We start from the raw sequence: 15,000 nt of genomic DNA on the forward strand, positions 1-15,000 counted from the left end.
TGTGCAAAGCAAAAAGTGGCGTATGTTTGGTGATTCCGTGCTTTTGGTTTCCGCGCCTGCAGCTGTGCGTTTTCGTGAAAGCGGCTCGTCTAGCGAGGTGGTACACCTGGCCGAAGGTGGTTTTGCGCTGACGCAAACACGTTTGCGTGTGGTTTGTGATAAGCAAAATGTGCCCGGGATTTGCTGCCCAGTCTCGACGAGTAACTAAATTGTCCTAATCGATCGATAGGCAGGTCCCGTGGCTTCCCGGAGCTGTGTTTGTCTAGTGGTGTCCTGAAGGTCGCGCTGCCAGTGGAAATTACCAGTTCGCGCTAGCTGTGTCGCAGTGCACTTGGATTCCGTAGCCGGGAAACGGGAGTGTATCCTACCGACTCCTGGAACATGCTTCCTGGTGCTAGTCGACTGAAAATGAGAACACGGTTCGCTTACGGGAACAAGCCGCAGCATCACAGCCTCGACAGTGAACACGTTTGGCCGCCGGCGTGTACTAGCTACGAGGGCCATGCTTTCTTCTCGGACACCAACGCCACGCTGCTTATCAACAGCGGAAGTTAATGTAGGTAAGTTTGTTGGTTCCGAAAATAAGATTTATTAAGCGTGAGAAGCCGCCAGACGCCGACCGATACCAATCGATGAGCTGTACTACGATGGCCGTGAGAAAGACACACTTGGTTACGCTGCGAATACGATACCGGAGTTAGTCTTTATCGATTGTTTAAAAAGGTTTTTTTTGTATTTTGTACAGCGTAATTTCAAGTCGATTATGTTGTTTGATTGATTGGATTCTAAGGGAATGGAATGAAACGAACGTTTTGTACGCAAATAATTTCCCATCTATCTTATCTGTTTCCATCAATTGTTACCTCATGATGACTGAGCAGTATGTGTGTCATGTGGTTCAAAGTTGTTGATAAAACTTTATTACGTCGTCACTTTGTTCGATTAACCGTGACCTACATTCCATGCTTCCATGATTAAACTTTGCGTATAATTTCCTTTTCCCTCTTTAACTTATAAATTTTATTTCGTGTAATGGCGAAATACCGGCTCATCAAAGAGCAGAGGAAGCGAAGCGTGAAAAAATTCTTGTATAAATTTTCATAGTGTTCCCACCCGCGTCCCCTTGGCAATGATCTATTATTATGATTCATAGATCCCCGTTGCTTCGCTCAGTAACTGCTGGTGGAAGGAATGCTGCTGAAATGTAAGCCGTGCAACGCGCGGTGGAAGCACGTCCTTTCGGCCGGGTTCCTTCACGCATATGCTTGTGAGTATTGGGGCGGCCGGCAAATAGTCATCGATTGACGCTCCTTCTCCGCGCTCCCGGCTGGTTCGATAAAGGCGAGCAATCTCAAGTACACTCCAGGAAGGATATGAGGCAAGGGAATGTTTTTTGTGGTAGTGCACGGCGGTCGACGGTCGCTGCGGGGACCGAAAATGACAACAATGCGGGCGAAATGAAAGCATACTTTTCCGACAAAGTATGGAGGAAGTGCCGCCGAATACTTGTGGCGCCATTCGTGACGCACGTGGGTTCGCTGTAGTATGCGCGACCGCAGGCCAATGACTTCAGCCCTTATCTGATTCTCGTCCTTCGGCAGTACGACGTAGAGGTAGCTGATGAAGGAATTAATCATCTCTTTTGGGACATTTAATCCACATAAAAGATATTTTTCTAAACTGCTTTGTTTATAGTGGGAGGCATCTCGAGGGTAAAGATTTTATTGTAGTGGAACCAGTGCTGCGAATGATTAGATCAACCTACCTGCTGGTCTTTCCATCAGATAACACCGGCCAAGTATTGCGACATATGCTGGCTAGTCATTTCCGATTAGGCCCTCATGTTTGTATTTCGTCATATGTTGTAAAAAGATGACATCATGTGGAGAGTCTGTGTGGAATATCACCATTCGTTCTGTTTTTAGTATTCTGTTAGTAGGAGAGCGAGACAAAATGCATTCGTTTAAAATTCCTTATATAGTTTTACAAATAGTAAGAGCGCTATTCGAAAGCGTGATTTATTAGGTAGGCACTGTGGAATCCTTAACACATTTTTTTGCGTTTGCAAAAAAAAAATACCAAAGCAATCGCGAAAACAGTTGGCACCAAATTTGTCTGTGTTTTGTGCTCCTCTAGCGATAAGAATTATTAATGTTTTTTTTGTCGTTGCCGCAATCGCTATTAATTAACTCTAAAACCATCAAGCTGACTATTGAATGTTGAATGAGCAGAGATGGTTTTCAGTGTTATGTATTTTTTGCGGTAATTATGAAATGTTTTGCATGTTGGTTTAAGACGAACCATCTTGACGCAGGGTCTGAACGACCTAAGCTTACTTGGACCGTTTGCTCTGCTTTGCACGCGGCGTTTCGTTTCTTTGATTGCTATGAATTAGTATTAACTTTACTCAATTCAAATCATCTAAAAATATTAAATGTAATAGAGCAAATCACCTGTCGTTTTTAATCGTTCGGCGGCCATGAATAGTCTGTGAATCATAAGAAAAACACATTTCCCTGAAACGTCTCTCTCTCTCGCTCTCCCCCTTATTTCACAATATACCAGCTGTTGTACGTCAGTGCGCGTATCTCGCACCTACTTTTCGCCTTGTTCTGTCCAGACCCTTTTCAAGGGCTTCAAGACCTTGCTGGAAGGAAGAAACTGTTCTCTAGCCACAACACCAGCAGCATGACATGCGTGATGCGAGCGAGCGGCGAGAGTACTTCCGATTCCGAGGTGGTTCCATGATCGTGCGATAGCGCCACGTCCACCGCCGTGGGGTAATGTTTGTTTTGAATTCTCTCGCTCTCTCGCGCTTGAAATCTGGCCATCAAGTAGAGAATGTATGAATGAAGGAGAACGCGGAACACCCGACAACGTTGTCGATCACATCGCGACACCCTCCCCCCAATGCGTGTTGGATATGAAACCCGACGCGGCACCAAAAAGCCGGCATCTCACTCACGAGCGAGTGATACACTAGCCCCTCTCGCGGGCCGTCGCCACCGCGACCTCGGTTAGTGGACAGTGCGTTTGTTGGTCGGAGCGTAAGGACCGTAGCGTGTGTCTCCGGCTCCGTCAGTCCACTGGAACCCGTTCGAGTGACAACATCTTGCGTGCTCGCTGCACCGCTCGCTGGCTAGTGTTGTGGTTCCACGGTTCCGGTCCCGGTCCCGCGTAATTTATCGATTCCGGCAGTTCTTACCGAACCGGCGGCGGCTGGCAGCGTCATCATCATTCCTTCCTCCTCCCGGACCGGTTTGTTTGGCCGTCGGTTTGGTTCGGATGCGCTTTGGCACGTTTCTGTGGTTACCGCCGCCGGGTGGAAAGGCACCAAGTAGGTTCGTCATAGGCTGAGCCGGAGCTCAGCATAAGAACTCTAACGAGGATTTTCGTCCTCCCAGGAGAGCGGGAGGGGGGGGCCCATAATCTTCGTGTGATATAACAAAACGGATGGCCGGAGCCTTGATGTGAATATGTATCTACGATTACGTGGTGTTACGGCAGCAGAAAAAGAGGAAGCCAGCCAGGAGTGTGCCGAGGACCGAAACGGCTTTTGGCGTGTTCGGTTTCCATCTTGTCAATTCCGTACTTAAGAATAGGACCGGGCCAACCTAGTGCGCATCATTGTCGCGGTGGTCGTGGTCGCACTTTATCGAGGTCACGCGTTCGCACTGCCGCCGTGTGTCTTGGGTTGAGGGATTAAATTATTACGACCTATCGTCGACTCCCACGGTGGCACCCCATGGCCTGGAAAAGCATAATCGCGTTGTGCCACATCTTACAAACCGGGCACCACTTATTACCACCCAGGCCCAGGACGCTGTGGCAATCGGGGGTGTTCTATGCGAACCTCATCTTCATCACCATCATCGCAGACGGTTGGGTGACGGTGTTCTGTTCCTGGCTAGTGTCCGGTTCTCGGCACAGGGTCACACACCGTACGCTGTTAATGAGTTGCTGATGTAAGCAAACTACTGCTGGCCGGCAGTTGCATACGTTGGCCACCGTTTTGCTGTTGCCAATTGCTGTGGAGTGTGTAGTGCCCCAGTTCACGAGTGTGTGGCCAGCGGGCTTTGGTGAATCATTTGGAAACGACAAAATACACACAGCCGTCACCTCTTTCCCCTTCCAAATCTTGCCACCCCTCGGCGATAACCGGCTGAAGAAAAGGTTCGGGGAACGCGTCTCTCGGCGCCGCACGATTGGTTAGCGCAGTTAAACTGTCAACTGATGATGATTGTCGTAAAAATGGTAACCGACCCCCCAGGTTTTCACGTGTACGTGCGGTTGGCAAAACGGTCCCCGTGCAAAACGCGCGATTCACCTTAACCACAAGTGCGGACTCAGCGTCGTTGCGTCGCGAATGCTACTTAGTGTTTAGTTAGTGTGTTCTGTTGTGGCATTCTGGCCCCTTCACTGGCCCTCAGCACATGAATATGCAAAGCATAAGCAAACGCCGGCCGGCCAATTAACACTGGAACCGGTCGGCAAAAACAGCGCCCGGTTGCCCGCAACCCATTCGGCATTAGATATCAAAACGCAAAAAACTCACCTTTCGTACTGCTTCTCTTTTCTTTTTTTATTCTCTCTGCTGATTGATTGACAACCAGCTGTACGCAATGGGGAGCAAGAGCAACACGTGTTTATGGTGCAGAAGGAGGAGGAGGAGTGGAGGTTTATTGGTATTATTGATACACCATACCGTGTCAGCAGATCGTTTACCGGTTGTACCGGTTTTTGTGTAAGGGTTTCACTTGTCTCCAAAAAACACTCTATCATCATTGCACATTGTGAAATGGTGTGTGTCGTGATGTCTGGCGATTGTTTTTAAAGGTCATTGTGCTGTCGTTTGCGGCATTTTGCGTATTACAAGTCCCTGCGAGGGGGTCTGTTATTTGGCCCAGTTTCGTTCTGTTATCCGAATCGGTTGCATTATTTAAAGTAGCAAGCAACGTTGCTGATTTAGGTTTTTTTTTATTCTGTTACTAAAATGGTGTTTTAAAATTGACTGTAACACTTGCTTCTTGATAGTCCGTGGCGTGCCGTGGAATTTCCGTCTAAAAAGAGTTATCTTGGTCCCGCGGGGGTTGCCTCCCATTCGGTCCCTTGTGCTGCACCCAGTCAGCTAGTCGGACGCTGCGCTGCGTCATACTGTATGGGCTTGTCCTATCTTGTTGAAAGTGGGAAGCTACAACAGTATGACCACTGTGATCAACTGTTTTTTTTTCTTCTTTTTCTTCTTCGATTCCCACTTTATGCTTCTCATGAGTGGCGTGCAGTAGTGCGCAACATTAGGATTTTTTTTGCACAACTGGTTCCTGATACCGGGGCCTCGTGCTGATAACGTTCGCATTCCCGCTCTCCTTCTAGCGTAACGCTCCAAACCTCCTCCTCCTCCTCCGCGAGTTTCAGTGATAACCGTGGCCGACAAGGCCGACATAGTCCACTCCAGTGGCGTCGCGTGATGTATGATGTATCTGCGTTTGTGCGTTATCAGCGTCTTCGAAAGTACGAATTACCTCCAAGTTGTTATTTGCAATGCTAGAGTCTGGTGAGGGCGTTGCTTCCGGGGCGATGCTTGTAATGGGCCAGCGGATAACTGGGAAACGTCTAGAGCAACGCCTGGTTTTATGATCCTCCTCCAGTGGTGGAGCCTGATCGCTTTTCGATTGGGTTGCCCTAAAGATTAAATTTGTCCATTGTCTGTGCCGCCCGTCCTGTTCATTTGTCCCGCTGCACTCGGATTGGCATCTTCCGTTCGAACCAGAATGGTAATACGTGCCAACACGAGACGAATGGCATCAGATTTAAAGTATGTTAACGGCTTGTTAATGGGATGCACGGTATTGATGGGCGGTATAGACATTATTGGAAATTGAGCTAGCAAGGGGTGGACTTGCAAGTAATGGACTCTGGTCGATTCACTCGCAAGTTGATATTATTGAGTTGATGTAGCTTGTAGCTCTATTTCGCATTACAGTCTTAAATTCTACGTTTTTTCCTAAGCTTCGAGCTCTTTGACGGCCCCTGGACGCTTTGTTCTTTCGCCTAGCGATAGCAAAACGCCCATCAGAGGAGGATTCTTAAATTGTTGCTCCGTTCGAGTTCACCGTTCGCTGGCATTTAAACGTCGGCATGAACATTAGTTGAGAACGTGCGTCGTCGTCGTCTTTTTACGAGCATTCCCGGGATGGATTGTGTTACAAACATTCCCGGGATGGATTGTGAAGCCATTTCTGCTGAATGAGTGTGACGCAGCATCCAACGCCCTCCCCCAGGATTGCCTTGAAATGTCTGCGCGCGCGATACGATCAATCGTCATTTTGGTGTTTGGTTTTTCCCGTTTTTTTTTCTTACCAACCCTTTTATTCGCTTTCAGTTCGGTCCGGTGGTCTCATTTGCATTCCCTCGTTCGCTAAATCTTTCTTGAAGGTCAAGATTTAAAAAGGAAGAGAGAGAGAGAGAGAGAGAGAGAGAGAGAGAGAGAGAGAGAGAGAGAGAGAGAGAGAGAGAGAGAGAGAGAGAGAGAGAGAGAGAGAGAGAGAGAGAGGGAGGGATGAGAGGGACAAACACAAAGTCCAAACAAGGAATCGCAACGTCCTAATCTTCTTGCAGCTTCCCACGGGTACTTCCCTCGGGCGGTCAGCAGGGGTATCGATGTCGTTCTTGTTTTGTCACAATGACACACCGACCACATGCCCGGCATATACAGTGGAACTGGTGGCCGGGTACTGGTGGACCCGGTGGTTGACCATGACCCAATCGAACGCGACCGTCGTCACTCTACGGCTGCACTAATGGTATGCAAATGTAGAATCCGTATACGGAAGACACGGAATAAAACGAGAGGGATTAATTTTAAAAACGAAAAGAAGCGGTTCGGATATCATCGATCGTTAGCTAATGATCATTAGCAAACCGATTATGGGAAAGGCGGGGGGGGGGGGGGGGGGTGGTTGTTTATTTCCGTGTGTACAGCCTGGTGATAATGTTTGGGCTACGAAATGATGATTTGAAAGCATGTCTCTGGCTTGGTAGAACTTTGTATCTCGCTATGCGGGTTGGCTTACTGGAGATTTGAAGTGTTTAAAGATGGTTACATCACTCTAGTTATGGTAGATCATGCCTTATCATTGCACTACAAAAGAAATAAAAGATTAATTGCAGTTTCATTCAAAAAAGCACAAAGAGCCAACGTTTTTATCATTAGCAAAGATCGTTTAAGTTTAGAATTTACAATAGCATTAAAACAGAATTATCTTTGGATAGCTTAGTGAAGGATACAGTACTGGTGTACTGTATAAATCTTTTTTATAATTTTTCTGAGGCATGGTTCGTCCATCTAATCGGCATTTTCTATGCGATCTCTCGTAATGAAAGCTTTTCCTACGATCAGTAAACTTCAATTCAACACGACCAGTGTGTTAATGTAACTACAACTACCGACATTTACAGCCCAAAACAAAAAACGGTCCAAAGAACATCTTCTAAACAGATGTCTGGTTTTTAGATGATCGAGAAGTTTATTACAAAGCCTGATGTTCCAAAGTTCCCCTTATTTTTTTATGTGTCATAAAATTGCACAATCTGCGGTAAGACAGTTGTTTGTTCCTTCCAGAAGATTCCAGTTGTAGTTAACGTCCGTATTTCCACGAAATCCATTAAATCGTCTCACACCTTTTGTGATAATAGCTGGTCAACTGATCGATTCGACGAACGCCGCCCGCGGACATAACAGTGTCTCAAACGAACCGACCATGCTCAACTGGTGGGCTCATTATGCCTTCCCGCTGTCGCCAAGCGCCCCACAGAGGAGCCATCTCATCCTCTTAGCAGCAATCCGAGTTAGGGTGCCATTAGAAAGGAAGTGTTAAAAGATGACCCAATGGAAGAGGGTGACAAACAGGGTTCGATCTTGAAATACCTGGATCGGACAGGTTATAGCGCGAACGTGAAATACGACCGGTTAAAGTGATATCACCAAAGTAACGTCGTACGATGAAATTCTAACTGCTTAATTGCTTAACAGCAATGACAAACAAAGACACAAAATGATGGGGATCTGTTTGCATAACCCCACATTCCACGCCATAAACTTGATTCACCACACAGCACAGAAGGGAGCTGATGGCGACGGTGGTAGATGTAATTGTTTCATTACTTTGCACAATTGCAAAGTGATCATCTTCTCGTGATCCACCCACCCACCCCTGATTGTTTGCCATACCATAAAAGGCCCACTGTAATTGTCACGTAATCGTTGGGATTTGTGCTCGCAACCAGTGTCACAACAGTAGCTAAATTGCCGACTCGCCCGCTCTCGTGCGCCGGAGCACATGGCAATTCTCGGCGCAGACTGATTACCATCTCTGTGTATACTGTCTGTTAGCGCTGGCGTTGGCGGCTTCAATAGATCGCTTAGCTGGTAAAAAAAAGCATTTAATGAATTGTAATACTTGTTTAGAGCACATGTTTAGAGTGTATGGGTAACACTGGCGACAATTCAATAAAGTTCCAGTTCGATTATCTTCCCCGCAATTAATTCGATCGATCGATGATAGTTGCGCAAGGCAGTAAAGAGTCAAAGCCATTGGGTTTGGGTCGTGTAACCCTCGTCATAACCTCGACGCGTGTGGAGCATCAGAGGCCCTTCAGGCTCGGACATTAGTGACCGGTTTCATGCGTCCGCTCACTGACTGGTTGATCGCGACTCGCATACGATCGCGTGTGACCGTCGGTTGGGCGACAACAAATCTAATTAACTAATGACCGTAGTCGGTGTCCGCATAGTTCACTTTACTGTTTACGTACGCTGGGACGCTCGAAGTTTCTAATGCGCGCGAAACGCGAACACGAAGAAGGGTAGCACTACTGCAGCTTCGCTTGGTTATGCTGAGGGGAGGAGAGGGAGAAGTTCGTTCCATGATTTCCAGTTCCAGTTAGATGATGATGCGGGCAGCCAGCGAACGAGCGACGCTATCTAACGCACTCATCTTTGCTCGTTCGATAGGAATCTGTTGATTGGAAATGGAGTGACATTCGGGGAAGACCTTCTACTGGTTAGTTTGCTGGTAGTCTGTGCGTATACGCCTCGTGGAGCGAGAGGGATCTGTGTGCAGAGGGTATGGGGTTCATGCAAGGAACCGAAGGATTCGGGTTGCTGTCGGTTTCATTGCAATCGATTCGCCGCCGGGCGCTCGCGTCCCTTAATCATCCAACCACCCGGCCATTCTAGACGCGAGCTGGGAGGTTTTTAATGGATTCAATTAAGATGCTTGGGTGGTGGTACACTTGATGCTTTTGGAGTTGTGAGCGAGGGATGATATCAGTTGATCGAAACCACTCTCTCAGCCGAATTGTTTATGCTGTGGTTCATGTGAACTCAATACGTTGGCGTGTGTTTGGACCGCTGTTGCTCGGGGCAAACATTGCTTCAGGATTTGCGTCTTTTTCATGAATGTTCTTTAGCTTCTTAATGGACAGCCAAGGCACCCGAAGGAGGACAAAGCTTCTGTTCCGGGGGAAGCCGTTTAATTGTTAGAAGGTTGTTCTCGTGGTTGTCTCCAGAATGGTCTTTGATCGAATGATCGTAATTGAAGTTAATGGTGGGGAACCTCGCGATGACAACGACCGGACGATATACGATTGCACCCCGTTGTGTAATCTTTTGACCATGAAAGATGAATCACCGATCACCTTATTGTTCTACACACGATTCAATTACTTGATTTTTCTTCAATTGATCTTTTTCAACGTTTCTTCCGACGATTGGTCGGGTAATTGTGAAGTGTCACTGACGGATGTTGCCATGTTTCTTCATTTATCCATTTCAGATTAAGGAACTCATTTGGCCAACGCAGAGCTTGTGCGGTTTGCGTTTTGCACTTCGAAACGACTTGCCATCAGCAGCAGCAGCAACAGCGCAGTGCCTAATTCTGTAAAGAATCCAACAACCAATTCCTAGCCACGAATCACCGCCGCCGCACCACATGCCGAGCAAAAAGCTTACATTCCCTGAGTTCTTTTAAGTGGAAAATCCTAGACAAAGCGCCATACCTCTTCCTGCCGTACCCTCGCACGCATGTTACCACGCGGATACGTGTTTCGTTGGATCTGGTGATGCCGGTTGGAATGATGATTAACTGGATGAGCTAAAATCGCACAAATCTGTGCCACGGCGCATTCCACGGCTGGTAACACCAGTTTGTCGTGACGGTAACATCTACAGCAACGCAGGAACAAAACAACTGGTATCTTGACACAGCTGTACCACCATTTGGGTCACTAACTTGGGATTCGAAATTGAATGCAAAACAATGGACGAAAAGGAAGTGAATTTTTTGCCGAAACCGAAAATTCCGGAAGTTGGATGCTTTCGTTCGATCTGTGGTGAGTAGTCCGCATTTCATCTTGTGCAGGATCATTTAATTCATTTTCTAAAGAAACTTGTTTTCAAATTCTTGATTTCATCTTTATTTTTATTCATTGATTGTAAATTTTTGTTGCATTAATGCAGACCGTTGTTGAATGAATTCCGTGGATAGCCGCTAGCGATCGCTCATTGAAAATCGTGAAGGATTTCATCTAGAGTTTATTAACTTCATCTGTCCGACGGGTATTACAATGGATAACGCTGAAATACGTCACGTCCAAAGAGGTTAGACAATGAATAGCGAGAACAACGTAGTGGTTCGAGTTGTAACACCCCTATACAACCGAAACTTTGATTTTCTTCGGTAGCGCTGCTTCCTAATATTAAATTTAGCTGAATGGCGTGGTCTTTAATAACATAATGGATAAGCATTTTAGCCTCGAAATGGAGATCTTTAGAATGTATATCAGTGAATTAACAGCACAAGCTACTAACACATTCAAAGTGTGGTCACAGGATGGCACAAAGTATTCGAGAATGTATTAGGAATAATAATATTGAATTTTGCAACCCATAGCAGCATTTTGGTTCTTAACACGATTCCCACAACGGTCCTTGTAGTGTTTGCATTGGTTTTGATTTGTTTTTTTGCCTTATATTGTATCCCAGTTGAGTTGATTTCTAACAGCATGTTTTAAACCATTTACAGACCTTATCCCAGCCCGGGTGGTGCTCTACATCCTATCATGGTCCGGGTTTCTGGTTTCGTTCGTGATGCGCAACGACATCAACTTTGCGCTGGTGGCGATGGTGGAGGATTCGGCTACAAACGCCAACAGTACCGATCACTGCTCGAGCTCAAGCCTAATGAGCTCGTTGATGAGCAACCGATCGGACTCAATGCTCGGCAGTGTGAACGATACGGAGCTGGAGGATTTACCCGTGATGATCGGCGATGTAAAGTTCGACTGGGACTCGACGGTGCAAGCCATTATCAAATCGTCCTTCTACTGGTGCTACGTCCTGTCTCAGGTGGTCGGTGGTGTAGCGACACAGTACTTCGGTACGAAGAGCGTATTTGGTTGGTCACAGTTCATAACGGCCGCCTGCAGCCTGCTGATACCGCACGCCGCCGATATGCATTACGGTGCCGTGATCTTCTTACGTTCGGTGCAAGGTTTCGCGAGTGGTTTGACTTGGCCGGCCATGTACGCTATCGTTGGCTACTGGATACCGCCGGTTGAACGAAGTCGGTTCATGAGCAGCTTCCAGGGTTTCAGCATTGGCATCGGATTAACGTATCCACTCTGTGGGTTCATCATTGCGAACTTTGGCTGGCGCCAGGTGTTCTACACGACCGGCTCGATCGGTATGCTGTGGTGTGTGTTTTGGTACCTTCTAGCGTACAACACACCGCAGGAGCATCCTCGCATCACCCCGGAGGAGTTGGAGTACATTGAGCTGAACGTCAGTGAGGACATTAAGAATGGGCAAGGGATGCGGGTACCCTGGCGTCGCATCTTCACCTCGATGCCGGTTTGGGCGATCGGTCTTACGACGTTCGGGCGCATCTGGGTGCACTACACGTTCATCATGTCGGGCCCGGAGTACATGCAGAAGATCTTCTGCTTCGACATCCAGCAGAACGGGCTCCTGTCTGGCGCACCGTTCCTGTGTTCGTACCTGTCCTCGGTGCTGTTCTGCTATATCGCCGACATCCTAATGGACCGTAAGACGCTCTCGCTGACCAACGTTCGCAAGCTATTCACCGCCCTATCGCAAATCGTGCCCGGTGTGCTGGTGCTGCTGGTCGGCTACCTTGGCTATCAAATCGTAACGGTGCTCATCTTGTGGTTTGTTGCCGTCACCTTCATCACGGCATCGTATGCTGGCGCGATGGCCAACATCGTCGACATTGCACCGAACCTTGCCGGACCGGTGCTGGCGTTCGCGCAAACCATCCACATGACGGCCTCCTTCGTACAGCCGCTCGTGACTGGCTTCATGGTAACGGACTCGGTACGTGTCTCATTGGTCGGCATATCAGTATGAGGCTTCCTGAAGTACTCTTGATTGTTGTGAAGCAGTTACAATGGCGAACTAACTCCCATTTCTTTGCTATTCCAAACAGCAAAACATCAATCAGTGGTTGCACGTATTCGGCGTTTCTTCGGTGGTAGCGATCAGTACCTACGTCATCTATCAAGTGTTCGGAACGGCGGAAATTCAATCCTGGAACTATCCTGACAACGATCCAGAAATCTCCTCGTCGGACGATTCGGCCGTCATCGCAAATCAGCCGATGATTAAAGTGGAACCGGGACTTAAGTTTGATGATGATGATGACGATTGAGAGAGATAAGCATGAATAGCTACAACCATCGCTTTCGCGACTAAACCGAGAAGTCCCAAAAGAATCTTTGAAGCACAGAAGTTGGATTTGGGTTTTTTTCTCTTCTGTTTTCCCCTTTTCACTGCCAAACACCGATCGGCAACTTAGAGCACTGCGAATACAATGTTACAATCATCACTAACACGAGACATATGATGTCGTATTGCAAACATGATAGAAATGTAGCAAAAGTGACGGGTTCCGCAAATAACCCACCCGGGGACATGAATTAAATACCGCGAACGTATCGCCCATAGCATAGCAGCATTCAATGACGCACCACGATACGAGTGAAAGGGAAAAGATGAATTGTTCAGAGCTATACCTTCTACTAGATCGACGTGTAATGTTGAAGTACTACAAAAGGTTAAACGTAAGTTTATAATCGATGCTAGCTAGCATGTTATGACTAAGTCCGGTTACAGATGTGTTATGCAACGAGTAATCTTGGTCATTGCGAATCATTTTCTTCTTTGTGCAAAATAGTTCCAGGGTCCATCGGTAACTAACAATTAGCACTAGCAGCAGGTATCAGCGGGTTTTCGATCGAAACGAATCCGCTTTTCGCAGGCGAGTGCTTACACTTATAGGCAGACGCAAGAGGAATACTGGCTAGATTTTCTTAAGACATTGTTATTCACGCCCATTATTATTAGTTGATAGACAGATTCTGACATTGCCATTCGATTGTTAACTTTATGCTTAGGTTACGGTAAAAACAAGAGTGGTGCCCAGCCTTAAGCTACTATCCGTATCGGCCGTTATCTTAATTTTGATTTGTTTGTTGATTGATTTCTTCGTATTATTATACTTTCTTTTCTCAAGCAAGACTACTATAAGAGACAGTAAATGGCGCGGACGGAGGCACGACAGCTATCTGCCCCGATAGGGCGGATGGGTGAGGATTTTGTGCAGGGCTAGAGCTATACTTAATCGTTAATAAACATACATTGTTACCACTCCTTGGAGCAAGTTCGATTGTTAGTAGCAACTACAAACAGTAACACAGATACATAAAGTAGTAACCTACCTATATTGCATGAGTAGGGAATTCAACACAAAGCAGGTACAATGAGCTCCTCGCAGGGAATGGAAAGAAAAGTAAGAGATGCTCATGTTCAGCCAGCGCTGTTAAGTATTGGAGAAACTTGTGAAAATGAACCATGTGCCTGTCGCAGTCGCAGCTGCGTACGAAAATCCAAGTTTCTTCATGCTCAAGCGATGCGGGATTGTTAATCGTATGACAGGATCGAGGGTAATTCAAACGTTCCATTAAAGTATCCTTCATTTTACGGCGCGTGCTGCTGGTGGAGAAAGGCAAAACTGATTCTGAGCTGCAAGTGAGGCAGTGAGGTAGTAGGAAACATTTCTTCCGTGGTGCATTGTGAAATCAAAGCAACCTGTAAAAGTAAAACATTCTCATTGATCGAAGGACTATCGAAGAAGTAGAAGGTGAAAATTGTGATCTCATAAATCTACTCGATTGTGGCAATTGCAAGATACGGAAAGCATATAAGAAAACCTCTAAATGTGCCCCATATATCCACCTCTTTTCGCTGTCTGCCAGTAAAAGTTTTGAATTCTAGTAAGAATGGTGTTCGGTGCGATCAGTGTAGTGCGAAAGCGAAAGAGTGAGATGTGACTTCATCGGGAGCGCGTGTTACGGAATGGTGGAAAAGAAAACTTGTAGAAAATGAACAACACAATGCACAATCTGATTAAAATATGTGTAAATATAAATTTAAACACTTCTGTTTAATGAAACATTTTGAAAGAAAGCAGGTCAGTATGCCTTTTAATGTAATGATCACTGGCATAGCTGAATTGATCGATTTAATGTAGTATTTTAGCAACAACGGGGCAATTTTGCCGTTCTTCTCTTTCTTTTTCTTTTCCGTCGGTTTACATATTGCGTGTTTCTTCCTTTTCGCAGGAGAGATGAGATAGAGAAGCTGGCACACTGCGGAACTATTGGCCTAGTGCGAAGATGCCTGTATCGCGTACTGCAAGCATGGCCATCAATCACGAGTCGTGTAGAACTGTTCTTCGATTGGGGTTTCTCATCGGTTATTTGCGCTAAGTTAACAGGTTAAGGTAAGTAAATCATTTTTTATTTCAATTTGATTTTTCGGATATTTTTTTTCCAGCAATAAGATGATAAAATCTTAAAAAAACGCCGTTCGACTAAGATGCTAAATGAGTTCTGTATTTTGTTTTGCTTCATAGCTGTATT

General features: G+C 46.4%; 1 protein-coding gene across 5 annotated transcripts in view; it reads left to right on the forward strand.

Moving 5' to 3' along the window:
- The window catches only part of LOC126581682 (vesicular glutamate transporter 1), a 14,590-nt gene extending 83 nt beyond the window's left edge, over positions 1-14,507 (forward strand). Inside the window, exons 1-5 of one of the 5 annotated variants that reach the window (XM_050245505.1) lie at positions 1-560; positions 9,837-10,392; positions 10,520-10,660; positions 11,085-12,394; positions 12,507-14,507. The exon at positions 1-560 is cut by the window's left edge and continues 83 nt beyond it. In XM_050245505.1, the coding sequence (XP_050101462.1) occupies positions 10,627-10,660; positions 11,085-12,394; positions 12,507-12,728 (1,566 nt within the window). In that variant the 5' untranslated portion in view covers positions 1-560; positions 9,837-10,392; positions 10,520-10,626 and the 3' untranslated portion in view covers positions 12,729-14,507. Of the gene's footprint in view, positions 561-3,098; positions 3,342-9,836; positions 10,393-10,519; positions 10,661-11,084; positions 12,395-12,506 lie in introns of those variants that run through there. The other 4 variants (XM_050245501.1, XM_050245504.1, XM_050245502.1 and 1 more) reach the window with 4 other exon arrangements.
- The last annotated feature ends 493 nt before the right edge of the window (positions 14,508-15,000 follow it).

The sequence above is a fragment of the Anopheles aquasalis genome, chromosome 2, assembly GCF_943734665.1.
Source record: "Anopheles aquasalis chromosome 2, idAnoAquaMG_Q_19, whole genome shotgun sequence".
Classification (NCBI taxonomy): Eukaryota; Metazoa; Arthropoda; class Insecta; order Diptera; family Culicidae; genus Anopheles; species Anopheles aquasalis.